Source organism: Geotrypetes seraphini, chromosome 6 (genome assembly GCF_902459505.1).
Source record: "Geotrypetes seraphini chromosome 6, aGeoSer1.1, whole genome shotgun sequence".
In the NCBI taxonomy this organism is placed as follows: Eukaryota; Metazoa; Chordata; class Amphibia; order Gymnophiona; family Dermophiidae; genus Geotrypetes; species Geotrypetes seraphini.
Window position 1 is genome coordinate 24628186 of NC_047089.1, and position 15451 is coordinate 24643636.

At 41.0% G+C, this 15451-nt stretch overlaps 1 protein-coding gene across 5 annotated transcripts in view; it reads right to left on the reverse strand.

Annotated features, from left to right (window-relative positions):
- Nucleotides 1-7675: 7675 nt before the first annotated feature.
- Nucleotides 7676-15451, reverse strand: part of NOX4 (NADPH oxidase 4) — a 168046-nt gene continuing 160270 nt past the window's right edge. For 2 of the 5 annotated variants that reach the window (XM_033950586.1, XM_033950584.1), the window contains one exon: nucleotides 7676-8222. In XM_033950586.1, coding sequence (XP_033806477.1) covers nucleotides 8102-8222 — 121 coding nt within the window. In that variant the 3' untranslated portion in view covers nucleotides 7676-8101. The remainder of the gene's footprint in view (nucleotides 8223-15451) is intronic. The other 3 variants (XM_033950583.1, XM_033950587.1, XM_033950585.1) reach the window with 2 other exon arrangements.

Genomic DNA, 15451 nt, shown 5'->3' on the forward strand with positions numbered 1-15451 from the left:
AAACCTGAATAAACTTGATAAAGCAATATAGAAATAACAAAGAAAATGTCCCCTTAATTGCTCTAGTCCCCAATAAATGAGATCCAAAAAGTAGATAGTGGAATAATAAAGAAGAAATAATATAACTGAAGATTACATGGTGTCAGATCAAAAGCGCGCTGGGACAAAGGCGCGCACAGACAATTGAGCGCAGCGCGGAAGCGCGTGCTGCAGAAAATTACTGTTTTAATGGCTCCGACGGGGAGGCGTGGGGCGGGAACCCCCCCAATTTACTTAATAGAGATCGCGTCGCGTTGTGGGGGGTTGTAACCCCCCACATTTTACTGAAAACTTCACGTTTTCCCTGTTTTTAGGGAAAAAGTTAAGTTTACAGTAAAATGTGGAGGGTTACAACCCCCCACAACGCCGGCGCGATATCTATTAAGTAAACTGGGGGGGCTCCCCAACAAAACCCCCCGTCGGAGCCCCTAAAAACTGTAATTTTCTACGGCACGCGCCTCCGTCTTGCGCTCAGTTGTTGGCACGCGCCTTTGTCTTTCGCCGAGTTGTCTATGAACCAGATTACATGACTGATCAGGTTGATATCCAATTGAGATAAACACCTCTATAAACTTAATTAGGGCATTTAAGTAGTAACTTTATCCTTCTCCAATCGCGACAATAAAAGGAAAGTAGTCAATTGGAAAGGTTCATAAAAGACGTATTTTTGTGAAGAATAATGAATCACATATTTACATGGGTAGCGTAGGAAAAAAGTTGCCCATAATGCAAGAACCCCCAGGTTTCAGTAAAAGAAATTCCTTCCGTTGTCTTTGGGTATCCCTGGCTAGATCTGGATACATTTGTACTTTTAAACCTAAAAATTTCTTTCTGCATATGTTTAATGAAATTTTTCATAAGCCAATTTTTATCTGGGGCCAGGGGGGAGGTTTTTTTTTTTGTTGATAATACTTGTTACATTACCCCCATTCCTCCTTTTTCATATCTATACACATTTGTTATCTAAAAATATAAAAGAACCCACAGGTACGTGTAGATCAGATAGCCACTAACACAGGGGTCTCAAAGTCCCTCCTTGAGGGCCGTAATCCAGTCGGGTTTTCAGGATTTCCCCAATGAATATACATGAGATCTGTGGGCATGCGCTGCTTTCAATGCATATTCATTGGGGAAATCCTGAAAACCCGACTGGATTGCGGCCCTCAAGGAGGGACTTTGAGATCCCTGCCATAAGGTCCATCAAGCCCAGTATCCTGTTTCCAAAAGTGGCCAATTCAGGTCACAAGTACCTGGCAGAAACCCAAAGAGTAGCAACATTCCAGAGCTGAGATTGTGATGTCATAATGCCTCATTCCACCAATGCCTAAGAGCCAACCTCAGCAGTGATGTCACAATGGCTTGATTAGATGGCAATTTCAGCATTTGGAACCTAGGACAATACCAGGTGGACTTTGACCCAGAAATATCAAAGAAGAGACAAGTTAATCTAATCATGTATTTTTTTAATGTGTATAACTTATGGGCAGACCGGATGGACCGTTCGGGTCTTTATCTGCCGTCATTTACTATGTTACCTGGCAGAAACCCAAAGAGTAGCAACATTCCAGAGCTGAGATTGTGATGTCATAATGCCTCTTTCCACCAATGCTTAAAAGCAGGGATCTCAAAGTCCCTCTTTGAGGGCCGCAATCCAGTCGGGTTTTCAGGATTTCCCCAATGAATATGCATGAGATCTATGTGCATGCGCTGCTTTCAATGCATATTCATTGGGGAAATCCTGAAAACCCGACTGGATTGCGGCCCTCAAGGAGGAACTTTGAGATCCCTGCGACTAACACGTTGAGTATGGGCTCCACCAGGCTCTGCCTACAGATCACCTCTGCTTTAACCAGATAGTGCAGGGACAGTTAGGCCCAGATTCTCTATAAGGTCATGTTATTGGCGGCCACCTAAAAAGCAGCCACCGAGAAAGATAGGGTCCTTTTTATCAAGCCGTGCTAGCGGGGTTAGCGCGCTGGACATTTCATCACAAGCTAACCCCCGCGGCCGGCTAAAAACTAATGCCTGCTCAATGCAGGCGTTAGCGGCTAGTGCGGCAGGCGGTTTAACGTGCGGTATTATGCGCATTAAACCCCCCGACTGCAGCTTGATAAAAGGACCCCATAGGCAACCGAAACATAAGCCAGGGATTTCCAGGCCTACATTTCCGGCACTTATCTTTGTTGTGAATCGCATCTATGTAGGCGCTTATGTAGTTATGAGCTAATATTCAGGACTTTACCATCTAAGCAACACTACAGAAAGATAAGACTGACATTTATGCTATCTGAAAAGGCATCTTAAAGCAGAGCTAATTGGCCACATATACATGGCCTGGCAGCAGCTAAAAAATGTTCACCACCACACGATGAATATCTACTCCTATGTTGTTAAGACTGTATTTGTACTTTGATTCACAAGTTTATTATTACTAAATTTGACTACTGCAATGCTGTGTTTGCAGGAATCACTCTCGTTGGTATAAACCATCTCCAGCTGTTGCAAACCACAGCTAGCAAGATCTTATAGGGCACTAAAAAGTTTGATTGGGTTATACCGCTTCTAAATAAAAAGCACTGGCTTCCCATTTTGAACAAGGATCACATTTGGAAATAGTACCTCCAAGGTTTGAATGATGCTTACTTTCTACGCTTACTACACAGGATCCATACAATATTTGGCAGTGTTTTTGGTTCCTTTTGAGAAAACCTAGGTCATCATAAGCTAGTTTTAAAAAAAAACAATATTCATGACCTCTCTAGAATAGAATGTTACCAGGGACAGAAATTTCACCAATCCCTGCTCATCCTCAGTGGAATCTAGCCACACCCACCCATACCCCTACGATCCATTTAATCTTTACCCGTACCGGCAGGAGTTGATGCTGTTATTTACTTGCATTCAACCCTATGTTTCCTCCCAATCTCAACAGCCTCATGTGTGTTTTTGGGAAGGTATTCAACCAATGAGTTTTCCAAGCCCCAGTCAAGCTGCCTCTCTGGACATTCCAAGCCTCATTCTTGTGCTATAACCACCTCTCTTCATACATTTCAAGCCTCATTTTGGTGCTCCAGTTGCTTCTCGTAGAGCAGGGGTGTCCAACCTGCGGCCCAAGGGCTGCATGCAGCCCCCGTGAAGTATTTTGTGCAGCCCTGGGTGATGCAGTGTTTTCCTCTACTGCCCCCTGGTGTTTACCGTCTTGCCAGCTCCCTCCTCTGTCTTGCTGCAGCGTTTGCGCGGCCCCAGAAACATTTATTTTGGCCCATGCGGCCCAGGGAAGCCAAAAGGTTGGACACCCCTGTCGTAGAGCTTTCCAAGTCTCATTCTACAGTCACCAGAGAGTTTGACTATACTCCTGCAGGAATCCCACAGTAACTTCTTCCATCTGCGCGGGAATCCCATGGCAACTTCTTCCATAACCATGGGAATTCTGTAATCCCCATTCCCGGTCAGCTCTGTACTCTTAATTAAATTAAATTTACAAATTTTTCCAATTTTAAGTACATTACATTACTGTTTTCTATCCCAATACCTTTCGGTTCTAGGTGGTTTACAAAAAAGAATTGGTCTGGGCATTCCCAGGGAGCTTACAAAGTTGATAGAATGGGCTAACAAGAATTGATGGATAGTATGAGCGATGGGATCTGGGGATTTATAAGGTTTTAGTTAGATCATTTGATAAGTTTTTTGAAAAGCATAGTTTTCAGTTCTTTCCTGAATGTTTTGTAGTTTGTCATCTTGGTCGTATTTATGCTGGCACCTATGCTCTGGAACTCACTGCTTTATGAAGAGGTCCTTTTACTAACGTGTGTAAGCCCTTTACAAGCAAACTAGCATGCATTAACTGCTACCACACTACTTTGACAACTATCTTTGCATTATATTTACAGTTAACATATGCTAATTCACATGTTAAGGGCATTGTACAACATAGGTGGAGAATGGCCATAGAAATTATATTGCAGTTGGAGCATGGCGTCTACTACACAATGACAATTTTGCAGTTAGTGTGGGTCCATTTGGCTCCTCCTAAACAGGAAGCACTGAGGTCCTGATTCTATAAAGGCCACCTAAAATTAGATGAAATAGGCACCAATTTTATAAACTTAGGTATCCTTTCTTTCTTTTTTTTCCTTGATGTGCTTTTTCAGCTTAATGTCGCTTAAGTGGGCTTAAGTGGCGCTCAGCATTCTAATATTTAGGCATCCCCAATTTATGCCTTGGTTTTCTTTACCTAAAGTTAGATGCCAATATATATCAGAACCTAATGGCACCTAACTCCCAAAGATGCGCCTAACTTGAAAAAACACCCATGATCTGCCCCTAATCACATCCACGTTTAACGTAGGTGCTTTGGGCTAGGTGCCTACTTTATATAGAATCAAGTTTTTCCAAGTTAGATGTCTAACTTTCAGTTAAGTCCAATTAAAGCTGATTGTAAAGTGTTGAATGCCAGTATCAGCACTGTTTAAGACTACTGATCAATTAAGTTAGGCACTGATATCGACGCCTAACTTTAGGTGGCCTTTATAGAATCAGGGCCTTAGTGTATCTTCAGTGAGACCAGCGTACCAAGTGCTGGTGAACATTTTAATGTGTGACCTGCAAAAGAATTGCTAGACATGCCCCTAATAGGTGCCATGTTCAATCTGAATTTACAGCACTTTAATTTCTTGCATTCAAGTGTGGTTGCTGCAAAATTGAATGGACTTTAGTAAAAGGGTTCCTAAGTTAGAAATGACATTATGATGAAATTAGACAGTCGTAAAAGTGCATGCCTCATTCTCCTGCTCTAACTGCCTCTTTCTATATATTGCAAGCCTCATTTTGGTCATACTGGCCATATATTCCAAGCCTCAGTTTGGTCATACTGTCAGAAGAGAGAGATCATTGGAGAAGGACATCATGTTTTGAAAGATTGAAAGAACCAGGCGAAGAGGGCGACCTGCAATCAGATGGTTGGACACCTTGAAAACAACCCTGGGGGTGACGCTAGTGGACCTTACCAGACTAGAACAAAACCTATTTCTTTTTTAGATCTGTAATTTATCAAGTTGCTAGGACTCAAGCATGAGTCGATGGCATCTAAGAAGAAGTTAGAAATACAAGCTGTTCTCCAAACTCAAGAAGACCATTAAGGTTCAACTCTTTACCTTGGTCTATGGCAGGGGTGGACAACCTCAGGCCTCAAGAGCCATAACGCAGTCAGATTTGTAGGATTTCTCCAATGTTGAGATCTATTTGCATGCAATAGAGGCAGTGCATGCAAGCAGATATGACTATTCAAGAAGTTGTGTTAGCCCCCTTAACCTGAAGAGAATGCAATCTAAGTTTAAGACTTAAATAATCAAGGGGAGCCATTCCTTTGTCTCAAGATCACATTCTAATTGTCACAAGTACAATCTAGAACATTGGAGACTCTTGGTTTCATAGATTTTTTTTAGTCTAATCATTTGTAGTTGATACACAGGCTTATAATGCCTATATAAACACCCCACATAAAGCCCATTTAAACGACCATATATTGTGACTTCCAGGATGCATTTCAGGACATATATCCTTTAAGACAGTGGTCTCAAACTCCAATCCTTTGCAGGGCCACATTTTGGATTTGTAGGTACTTGGAGGGCCTCGGAAAAAAATAGTTAATGTCTTCTTAAAGAAATGACGATTTTGCATGAGGTAAAACTCTTTATAGTTTATAAATCTTTCCTTTTGGCTAAGTCTTAATAATAATATTGTCATTTATAGCTAAAGAGACATACGGTATGATCAAGAAACTATTTTATTTTACTTTTGTGATTATGATAAACATAGCGAGGGCCTCAAAACAGTACCTGGCGGGCCGAATGTGGCCCTTGGGCCGCGAGTTTGAGACCATTGCTTTAAGACATCTGCTTTTTAAAAAGGATTTTCTACTCGCTTTGCACGAGAGAACATTTCTTCGTAATAGTCACTCTGATGGTCTAGTTTGCACAGCTCATTTAAAAACATAATGATGCATCAAGTTATGCAAATCCAGTCGATGTGCAGGTGTGGGATTAAATACTGCAAATTTTCTTACTTTTCTGGCCCTTTGGGGTCCCTAATTAAAAACCTCAAAGGTCAAATGCAGTTAGATATAGAATAAAAATAAACAGGTTTTCACATAGAGAGAATTTTAATCGTATCAGAAATCTCCCTAGAAAACCTTACTGTACATTACTGAGAAATAAAAATTGCTTTGAAGTAAACCAACCAGTAGCTCAGTGCTGTGGTCAGCATTGCTTTAATCTTTCAATTACTCTGAAAGGCAAGGCTCAGGGATGGAGAAAATACATCTCAGTCAGGAAAGAAATTTCTGAGCTTCCTATTTCATTTAAGCAGTAACGCCCTGAAGAATGTATAGAAAGTATCTTGATCTTAGGCGTGGGAATCAGTCATTCCAAAGGGTCATCAAATGCCTACAGTTTGACAGTGGCTCACTGCACTACTATGCAATTTAGGGTACGAAGGAGAGAATGTACTAGTCTTTTCCATTATTGACTTCAGATGCAGTTATGGAGGGGCATTTTTGATATAACGTCCAAATCCAAGATTGGACGTTTTGTGGAGCATGCACAAAAAATCCAGTAGCAAACATGACCATTTTTTGAAACAGAAAAATGTATTTCTGTTTCGAAAACGGCCATTATCTCAGATGTGCTTGTCCTCCGTGCATCTTTATGAACCATTTTGAAATTTAAAAAAAACCCGTCCAAAAGAAAAACACACAAAACAACCATCGGGATGTAGAAGGGTTTTGCATTCTTAGTAGACTGGCCACATAAGACATAAAGATACTAGGTGTAACTCTGGATCAATGCCTAACCATGAAAGACCAAGTAGATTCCTTAATCAGAAAGGGATTTTTCACTCTCTGGAAACTCAGATCCCTTAAAGCTTATTTTGTTACATCGGTTTTTAGAATCCTAGTCCAATCCCTCGTACTAAGCCTGCTTGACTACTGTAACATCGCCTATTTGGCAATTTCCCAAAAAAATATGCGATGCCTACAACTGTTGCAGAATGCGGCAGTCAGACTAATCTTTGGACTAAAAAAATTTGACCACGTGACACCCTACTACCGGCAGCTACATTCTCAACCAACAGACAAGAGAAGTTCACATTCCAACTTCGTTTCCCCCCAGTAAGAGGTTGCAAACTGAAAAAACACCATGAATTCCTTCTCTCACACCAAGCAGCATCATGGGGTAAAGACCTAGAACAATTACTTTCGCCCTCTACTTATGAGGAATTTAGGAAACGTCTAAAAACACACCTGTTCCTAAAACATCTTGACAACTGATCCACTTATCTCTTTCCTCTTAATAGCGACCTACTGTCTTTTTGATCACTTTTCTCCTCAACAATGAATTTCCTGTCTAATTACTTCTCTTTCTTCTTCCCCTCTTGAAGTCAGTCAATTTGTACCTTTGCTTAATCTTTTGTAAACCGCATAGAATTTCACGGTATTGCGGTATATAAGCTGTTATTATTATTATCCCAGCAGAGCAGTGGAGCACCTTAGGGGACACCGCAGTAAACTTCACATAAAAAGGCCCAGGTACCTCTCTCACCCATAACCCCCTTATAGTGTATGCAGAGCTCTCCAAAACCCGCCCAAAACCTACTGGACCCAACTGTTTACCACCGCCTCCATTTATAGAATTTTCTCCCTTGTCACTTCCCTCAATGCACAACTGCGTTCCAAGCAAGTTGATAACTTTAAATAACCTTATTCATTTCTTTTTGGCATACCGCTGCATGGTCACAGTTGGTTTTCCAAGCACATTCACAATTTAATTTATATCAGCACATCATTTATTTTTTTTACTTTTTATTGTTTATTTTAGATGTATGCATTTTGATGGCGATAAATGTTTATCCTGGATAAAAGTGTAAAATGTTTGGGTATAATATTCAGAGATATAATTTAGTAGGATTCAAGTAATTCTCCTGAATATTTTTTTTACATTGGATCAGAAAAAATGTGAAAAGTCCCACTCTTTGCATTGCTCATGTTGACCCCCTTCATAGGCTTTCAGCTGAACGATTCCTTGTTGTATTCAAACCTTGTCCCAAAGGAATTCCTCCTGTTGCTCAATTTGTGAAGGGTCTTGGAAATTTCACTTGGTCCACAGCAGAAAACACCAACAGTTTTCCTGAAAAACAAGAAAACAAGCAACACTGTGACATGATCAATGCTTTTTTTATTCCAGTTCTGGAGGCAGTTTCACCTTTGTTGCTGGTGGTGTTTTTTGCTGTATCGTTGACTCCCTTTCTCCGTCTTCACTTCTGCAATATGCAAATTTTCATACTGTCTCTTCAAAATCTGATTTTTTTGTTGTTTTGTTTTTGTTTTTTTAGTATGAATTTATAAAGTTATGACTGTCCTTTCTGTCCCTTGGGTTTTGGGGATATTTAATGTTTCAGTAGATTTGAATTTTTTAGTTCAAATCTATTTTATTAAGCAACAGTAAAGACAACAGCAATAACAACCATGTGATACATTTTCGTCAAACACCCGCGGAGGACTGTACTCTTATGTCCTCCCCGGACCCACCCTACCCCCACCCCCCAACAAAGAAGCCCCTACCCCCCACCCACCCCTCCCCATCCCCCCAGAGATACAGAAAAACTCATAAGCAGGGATCAGCATAGACACCGAGAAGCACAGTGTCAGAGGTGGAGTCTATTCAAGACCCGACTACGACTCTCAGGAGTCAAAATGTTGCTTGCCTCTGCTCTACAAGTGAGACCAGCTCTACTTGCAGAAGTCATTACAAATGACCATTAAATTATATACTTAATTTTATTTCTAGATTTTTGTTGAGTGGACTTTTTTGGGAATGGAGGAGGTAGAATCCTGTGTGAGAGCAGTACTAACTGGTCCTAACCAGCTGTCTAATTGTTTTTCCTGATATACAGTGTTTCTTAATATTGAGGTCAGCACTAAATGACCTTTTTAATTATAGATTTTTATTGTAGTTTCTTTATATATTTTTGACCTTTTTTTATATGCAGTTCTTTTCTAACAGTATATATTGGGCTCAGGGAGCCCTCTATATGTGTTTATTGGAACAATTAGTGGTTCATATGATTATAAACTGTTTTGTAATGACATTGTGTTTTTAAGCTTCCAAAAGAAAACAGAAAAGTAGGGTCAAGAAAGATGACTTCACCCTGGATATGATGTCTTCAAAGCAAACTTGTTATATCATTTTGAATATGTTCACAATATCCACCTTCTTCAGGGGTTATCAAAATGCCTTTGATTGCAGAACTCCAGTATAACCTGGCATCCCGCTCCCCATCATTTGTTTTCAGCTGCTGGGTTGAGATAAGACACTTACTTCAATTCAAGACCCAATTTGTGATATTCATGTTGATAACCCTTGAAGAAGGCAGGCTACTTCCAAAACATGGCACCTTGTTGGGTCCTGTGAAGATATACAAGTTGGGTATTATGAACATTTGCAAGACAACGTAATAAATTTGCTTTGAAAACATTATATCCTAGGGTGAAGTCATCTTTTTTGACCCTCCTTTTTTTTTTTGTTTCTTTTTGGGGAAACTTGTAGGCTTTGGTCTGTTTGCTAGGGGTTTTTTTTTTTTAATGTATTTTTATTGAGAATGGCAAATGATCCAGACAGAAGAACTCAAACCACATAACAACCATCATCTTTTTACGGCACTTCGTATTTCTTTTTGGTTCCATCCGTGTCAAATATTTTGTTGTTTGCAATTTGTTTGGGGTTTTTTCATTTTATCCAATACTCGCTTTTATCATCAGTGCTTTCGTATGGACATTTGAGTAAGGCTTTTTATGCCGAAACATGGACCATATCAGATCCATATTGTACCTGCTTATATGGAATAAAGTGTTATTAAGAGTGGATTATATTTCTAAAAATCATCTGACAAAGGAACATCAAGTCAAATTTTGGACTTCCATTTGTTTCACTGTGGAACCACTGTGCATTTTTTCCTTTGGGAGCAAATCAGTATCATAAGAAGAATTTTAAGTCACAAAATTCAATCATTTTTCATGAAAATTATAAAAAAAAATTGTGGAACACAAGATCAGATGTATCAGTTTATAGTTTAATAAATACCCAAATAACCTAAAAACCATAATCTTAAAAACAATCCACAAAGGATGTATATAGTCACAAGTGACCCACAAGATAAAAACCAAATAATATTTAAACTACAAATAACCAAACGTGGTCCGTGTTTCGGCAAAATCAAAATGCCTTCCTCAGGGGGGTCTTATAGGGCCCTTGGCTATCTTAAGTATAAAAACATAAAAGTCACAAAAAAAAACCCCAAGTAGTTAAAAGGCTATAAACAAACAGCACAGCACACAAGCCTCCAATGTAGGCTGATGAACTTCTGCAGGATCAATCAGATGAATACTCAAGCAAAAAACCCAAAACAAAACCTCTGCAGGACCAATTAGATGAACCTCTGCAGGACCAATCAGATAAATACTCAAGCAAAAGAAAAACCTCTCCAGGACCAATCAGATGAACCTCTGCAGGACCAATCAGATAAATACTCAAGCAAAAGAAAAACCTCAGCAGGACCAATCAGATAAATACTCAAGCAAAAGAAAAACCTCTCCAGGACCAATCAGATGAACCTCTGCAGGACCAATCAGATAAATACTCAAGCAAAAGAAAAACCTCAGCAGGACCAATCAGATAAATACTCAAGCAAAAAAAAAACCCAACAAACCCTCTGCAGGACCAATCAAATAAATATTCAAGCAAAAGAAAAACCTCTCCAGGACCAATCAAATGAACCTCTGCAGGACCAATCAGATAAATACTCAAGCAAAAAAAAAAAAAAAAAAAAAGAAGAAAAGAAAAGAAACACAAGCAGAACAGACAACTCCTACGTGTGCAGAGAGAAAGAGTGAGGAGGTTCAGCGCAGCCCAGAGTAATGGGAGGCTGAGCAGAATAAAATGTAAATGAGGCTCTCTACACACTTTGCAGTCAAAGTGGGCTAAAACCCACAGGTCAAGACTGATGTTCCTATTGCACTAGAATATCTCCTTCCTGCAAAAGGCTGTGAAGACAGAAGCAATAACGAAATTCAAGAATGCATGGGATAAATATAGAGGATCACTATTTAGAAAAGGCTGGAATCCAGTTAAAGCAAAACTTAAATGACTTCATAGCTGGAGGGAGCTTTGACGACAGCTTCAGAGTTTGAGAAGAAAGACCCGTGCTGGGCAGATTTCTACGGTCTGGGTCACGTAAATGGTTAAACAGATCAGGGGATCGAGACCGGCATAGGCTTCGATGGCAACTCCAATAGTTGGGAAGTAGGACCATTGCTGGACAGACATCTATGATCTGTGCCCCAAAATTGGCAACGAGAGATATAGATAAAGAACCTGCATAGAGTGCCAGATTTAGGGTTACCAGACGTCTGCCTTTTACCTGGACATGTCTTCTTTTTAGAGGACTGTCCGGACGGGTTTTCAAAACCCGGTACTTTGTTCGTGTCTTGCAAACCATTGAGCTCAGGGCTGCATCTGGAGGACTCTGGACTTGCCCTGGATTCGTAGCATGGAATGTTGCTATTCTGGGGATTCTAGAATCTTGTTACCCTTTGGGATTCTAGAATCTTGATATTCTTTGGGATTCTATATGGAATGTTGCTACTCTTTGGGTTTTGGCCAGGTATTAGTGACCTGGATTGGCCACCGTGAGAACGGGCTACTGGGTTTGATGGACCTTTGGTCTGACCCAGTAAAGCTATTCTTATGTTCATTCAGAAAAATCACTAAAAACCCACTTATTCAACAAATTTATCTGATCCTTGAAATCTGCTCAACACCTATCACGCCTTTCACGTTCCTTCCTCCACCCTTTACCCTTAATCTGATGTTACCTCGCTGTTCTCCTTACAGCACCTCTTATTAATAATAATAATAATAATAACTTTATTTTTCTATACCGCCACAATCAAATGATTTCTAGGCAGTTTACACTGAAGAAAGCGAAATACAAAATACAAATAGCAAAAGTACAACATATTTCTTAAGAGTAAAATGATTGTAATCAATATAATTTCTATTTAGGAAATGAATCTTTCCCAAATGTGCCATAGATCAGCCTTGCTCTATTGATGTAATTACCTAACCAGGGCTGCTGTTTACTTGCTTGAAACATAAAAGTCCTATCCAAAAAGGACTTGTATCTACAACCAAGTGATCCTTGGATAGGCAAATAAATTACAATTTCTGGTTATCCTTGTAGGGCTATATAGCACAAAGTGAGACAAAAGATAAGTAGGGGCTAATCTCCAAACCAACTTAAAAGATATGCAAGAGAACTTAAATATTACTCATGCCTCCATTGGCAGCCAATGCAGTAGTCTATAGTAGGGACTAACATGGTCACTTTTCTTCATCCCAAATATCAGATGGACAGCCGTGTTCTGTACTATTCTCAATTTTCTCAAAATTTTTTTAGGTACACCCAAATAAACGATATTTCAGTAGTCCAATATAGATAAAACCAATGACTGCACCAGTAATCTAAAAGATAAAGGATCAGAATATTTTTTTAAAGGTCTTTAATTTCCATATTGCAAAAAAGCACTTCTTCACCACTAAATTCGTGTGTTCAATCATGGACAAACTCCTAATATTTTTATAGATTTAGAAATCGGATAGTCATTGAACTGAAACGGTATGACGGGATATAAATAAAGCTATTATTATTATTATGTAATGTAATGTAATGTAATGTAATTTATTTCTTATATACCGCTAAATTCCGTTAGGATTCTAAGCGGTTTACAGAAAATAGACAATAGGGTGCATTAAAATTATAAGTAAGATAGGTACTTAGAAATTCCCTTACTGTCCCGAAGGCTCACAATCTAACTAAAGTACCTGGGAAAATGACAATTAGTAGAGTAATGAAGAAATAAAAATAGAGACATGAGAAAAATAAGAAAATAAACATTCTAATAAGACTACAATGATCTAAAGGACTTTGAAAGGTTGAAAAGAGGGGAGATAGGAACCGTTGAAACTATAGAATTCTGGGGAAATTTAAATGAAATTTAAATAATAAAATAAAAACAAAAACAAGTGGCAAAACAATGAATGAGATTTAAAATATATCATAAACTAAATAGAAAGTGAAAAATAAAAAACAAAAACAGTCAAGACTGAAGTCCAGCTTGAAATGACTTCACTGCTTTGGCTGACAAACTTCTCCAGATGTCATCCGATCCTTGTCAGCAAACCGGAAGCCCCAAATCCAGTGTCTCTGGTCATCAACTCGTCTAAAACATTCACACTCGCCTCCTGCATGCCAAATTCGCTGAATCTGTCTCCTTTGTGGACAGGCACCGCCCGCGCCTCTCTGACCGTTTGCGGCGCCTCGATGACTGTGCCGTCCGGACCAACCATGGCCTCCCGATGGCGGTGGTGGTCGTGGGGGTCGCTCCTATTCATGGCCGAAGCTAGCGGAGTGTTCCCGGCTGCTACTGGGGGGCGGAGATTGCACTCACGCCGAGCCCCGGAGGAAGAGAGGTGACCTGGGAGCCCTGGAGATGTTAGCTGCGGTGAGAGCAGGCAAAAGGCAGGAGCAGGCGAACGGCTCAACTGCCGCAGTTCAGGAGGGTTCCCGGCTGCTTCTGGGGGGCTGAGCTCGCTCACACGCCGAGCCCCGGAGGAAGAGAGGTGGCCTGAGAGCCCTAGAGATGTCAGTTATGGTGAGAGCAGGCAAAAGGCAGGAGCAGGCGAACAGCTCATAGTATCTTCTGATGTTTAGAATTTATAGCTGGTTTTTTCTCATAACGCATATACCATATGCTTCTTTTGCTTGGTTGATGTCCTTTTAGAGGATTTTATAATTAAATAAATGAAATATAGTTGTTTAAAAGGAGGGAGCTCAACTGTCAGCCAGCCACCATCCAGCCTCCAAGATTCCGGAATTCCAATTATCTGAGGCATATGTGGATTTGACGCGAAGACATCACACACATGCGTGCACGTGTGTGACATCATCGAGTTGCATCTTCGCATGTATTTACCCGCTGAGCTGTATACATCATATCTAGAGCGCTTCCCTAGCACACGTGCAAGTGTTCAGTTGCCCAAGCGTGGAATGCTCTCTGCTTCCACACTCCTATTTTTAGCTATCCTGAACCCAGAACTAATCTCACTGTGCACAGATACAGTGGTACCTTGGTTTGCGAGCATAATTTGTTCCAGAATCATGCTCGCAATCCAAAGCACTCGTATATCAAAGCTTATTTCCCCATAGGAAATAATGAAAACCCAGATGATTCGTCCCACAACCCAAAAACTAATGTACAGAATAAAATAACCCCAAAACTAATGTATCTGAATAAAATAAAAAGGAGAAAGATGCCGAGCCACCAGAGGAGGAGGAGGAAGAGAAGAACCGCAGCCTGGGTGGCTCCCCAGTTGCTCCTGTCTTAGCAGGCACTGTTGCTTCCGGAGTTGGGCTCGGCACTGCTGCAGAAGCAGGCGTGGCACTGTGTGAAGCAGAAGCTGTGAATCCGCAGGCGGAATTCGCCATGCTTTCCCAGGCTCCGCAGCGTCCCAGTGCACGCCCTGCAGGAACCTAAACACCACCGGACCTGTACGCATGCGCCATCCACGTAAACGCCACCAGCACTGGCCAAACCTGTATGCACGCGCTGACCCCGCCTCCCGCAGCTCCAAACGCGCAAAGTACAGGAGTTCTAACCAGGCGCGCGAGCTGCACAGAAATAGCCCCGCCTCGAGCGAACGCGTGCACCGTCCCATCTCCGGAGGAAGGCGCCTCCTCCGATCCGGTCACCCCGCAACAAGAACGCACTCCCGGCGGGAAGAAGGTATTTGACTGCTCGTTTTGCAAGTCAATGCCCGTTTGGCGAGTCACAAATTTTGCAAACGTCTTGCAAAACCCTCGCAAACCGCGTTACTCGCACACCGAGGTTTGGCTGTACTTAATTGAATTGAATTTATGTCTTATATACCGCTATACTGTGAGGTTCTAAGCGGTTTACAATACAGATACATTGAAGATACAATAAATAAAATGAATATAAGACTGCAGCCTGGAAGCAAGTCACGTCAAATGAGGGGGGATGCCAGCTTCCTGGTCGTGTGGGGGTTGCTGACACACACATTTCCTGTTGTGCTAATGGCCTTTGTGCCTGTGTAACACCAGATGCTGCTATCAAAATGTCTCAAGCCCAGAACAACAGGAAACCCTTGCTAGCCAATCCACTCTCAGTAGTACAGCATTTAAAACCTGGCTGTTGCTATGGCAACTATACTTTTATTATCAACTATACTGTTGCGTGAACCCCCTCCCCCCCCACCCCCATTCTTTGTTACCAGCTGTG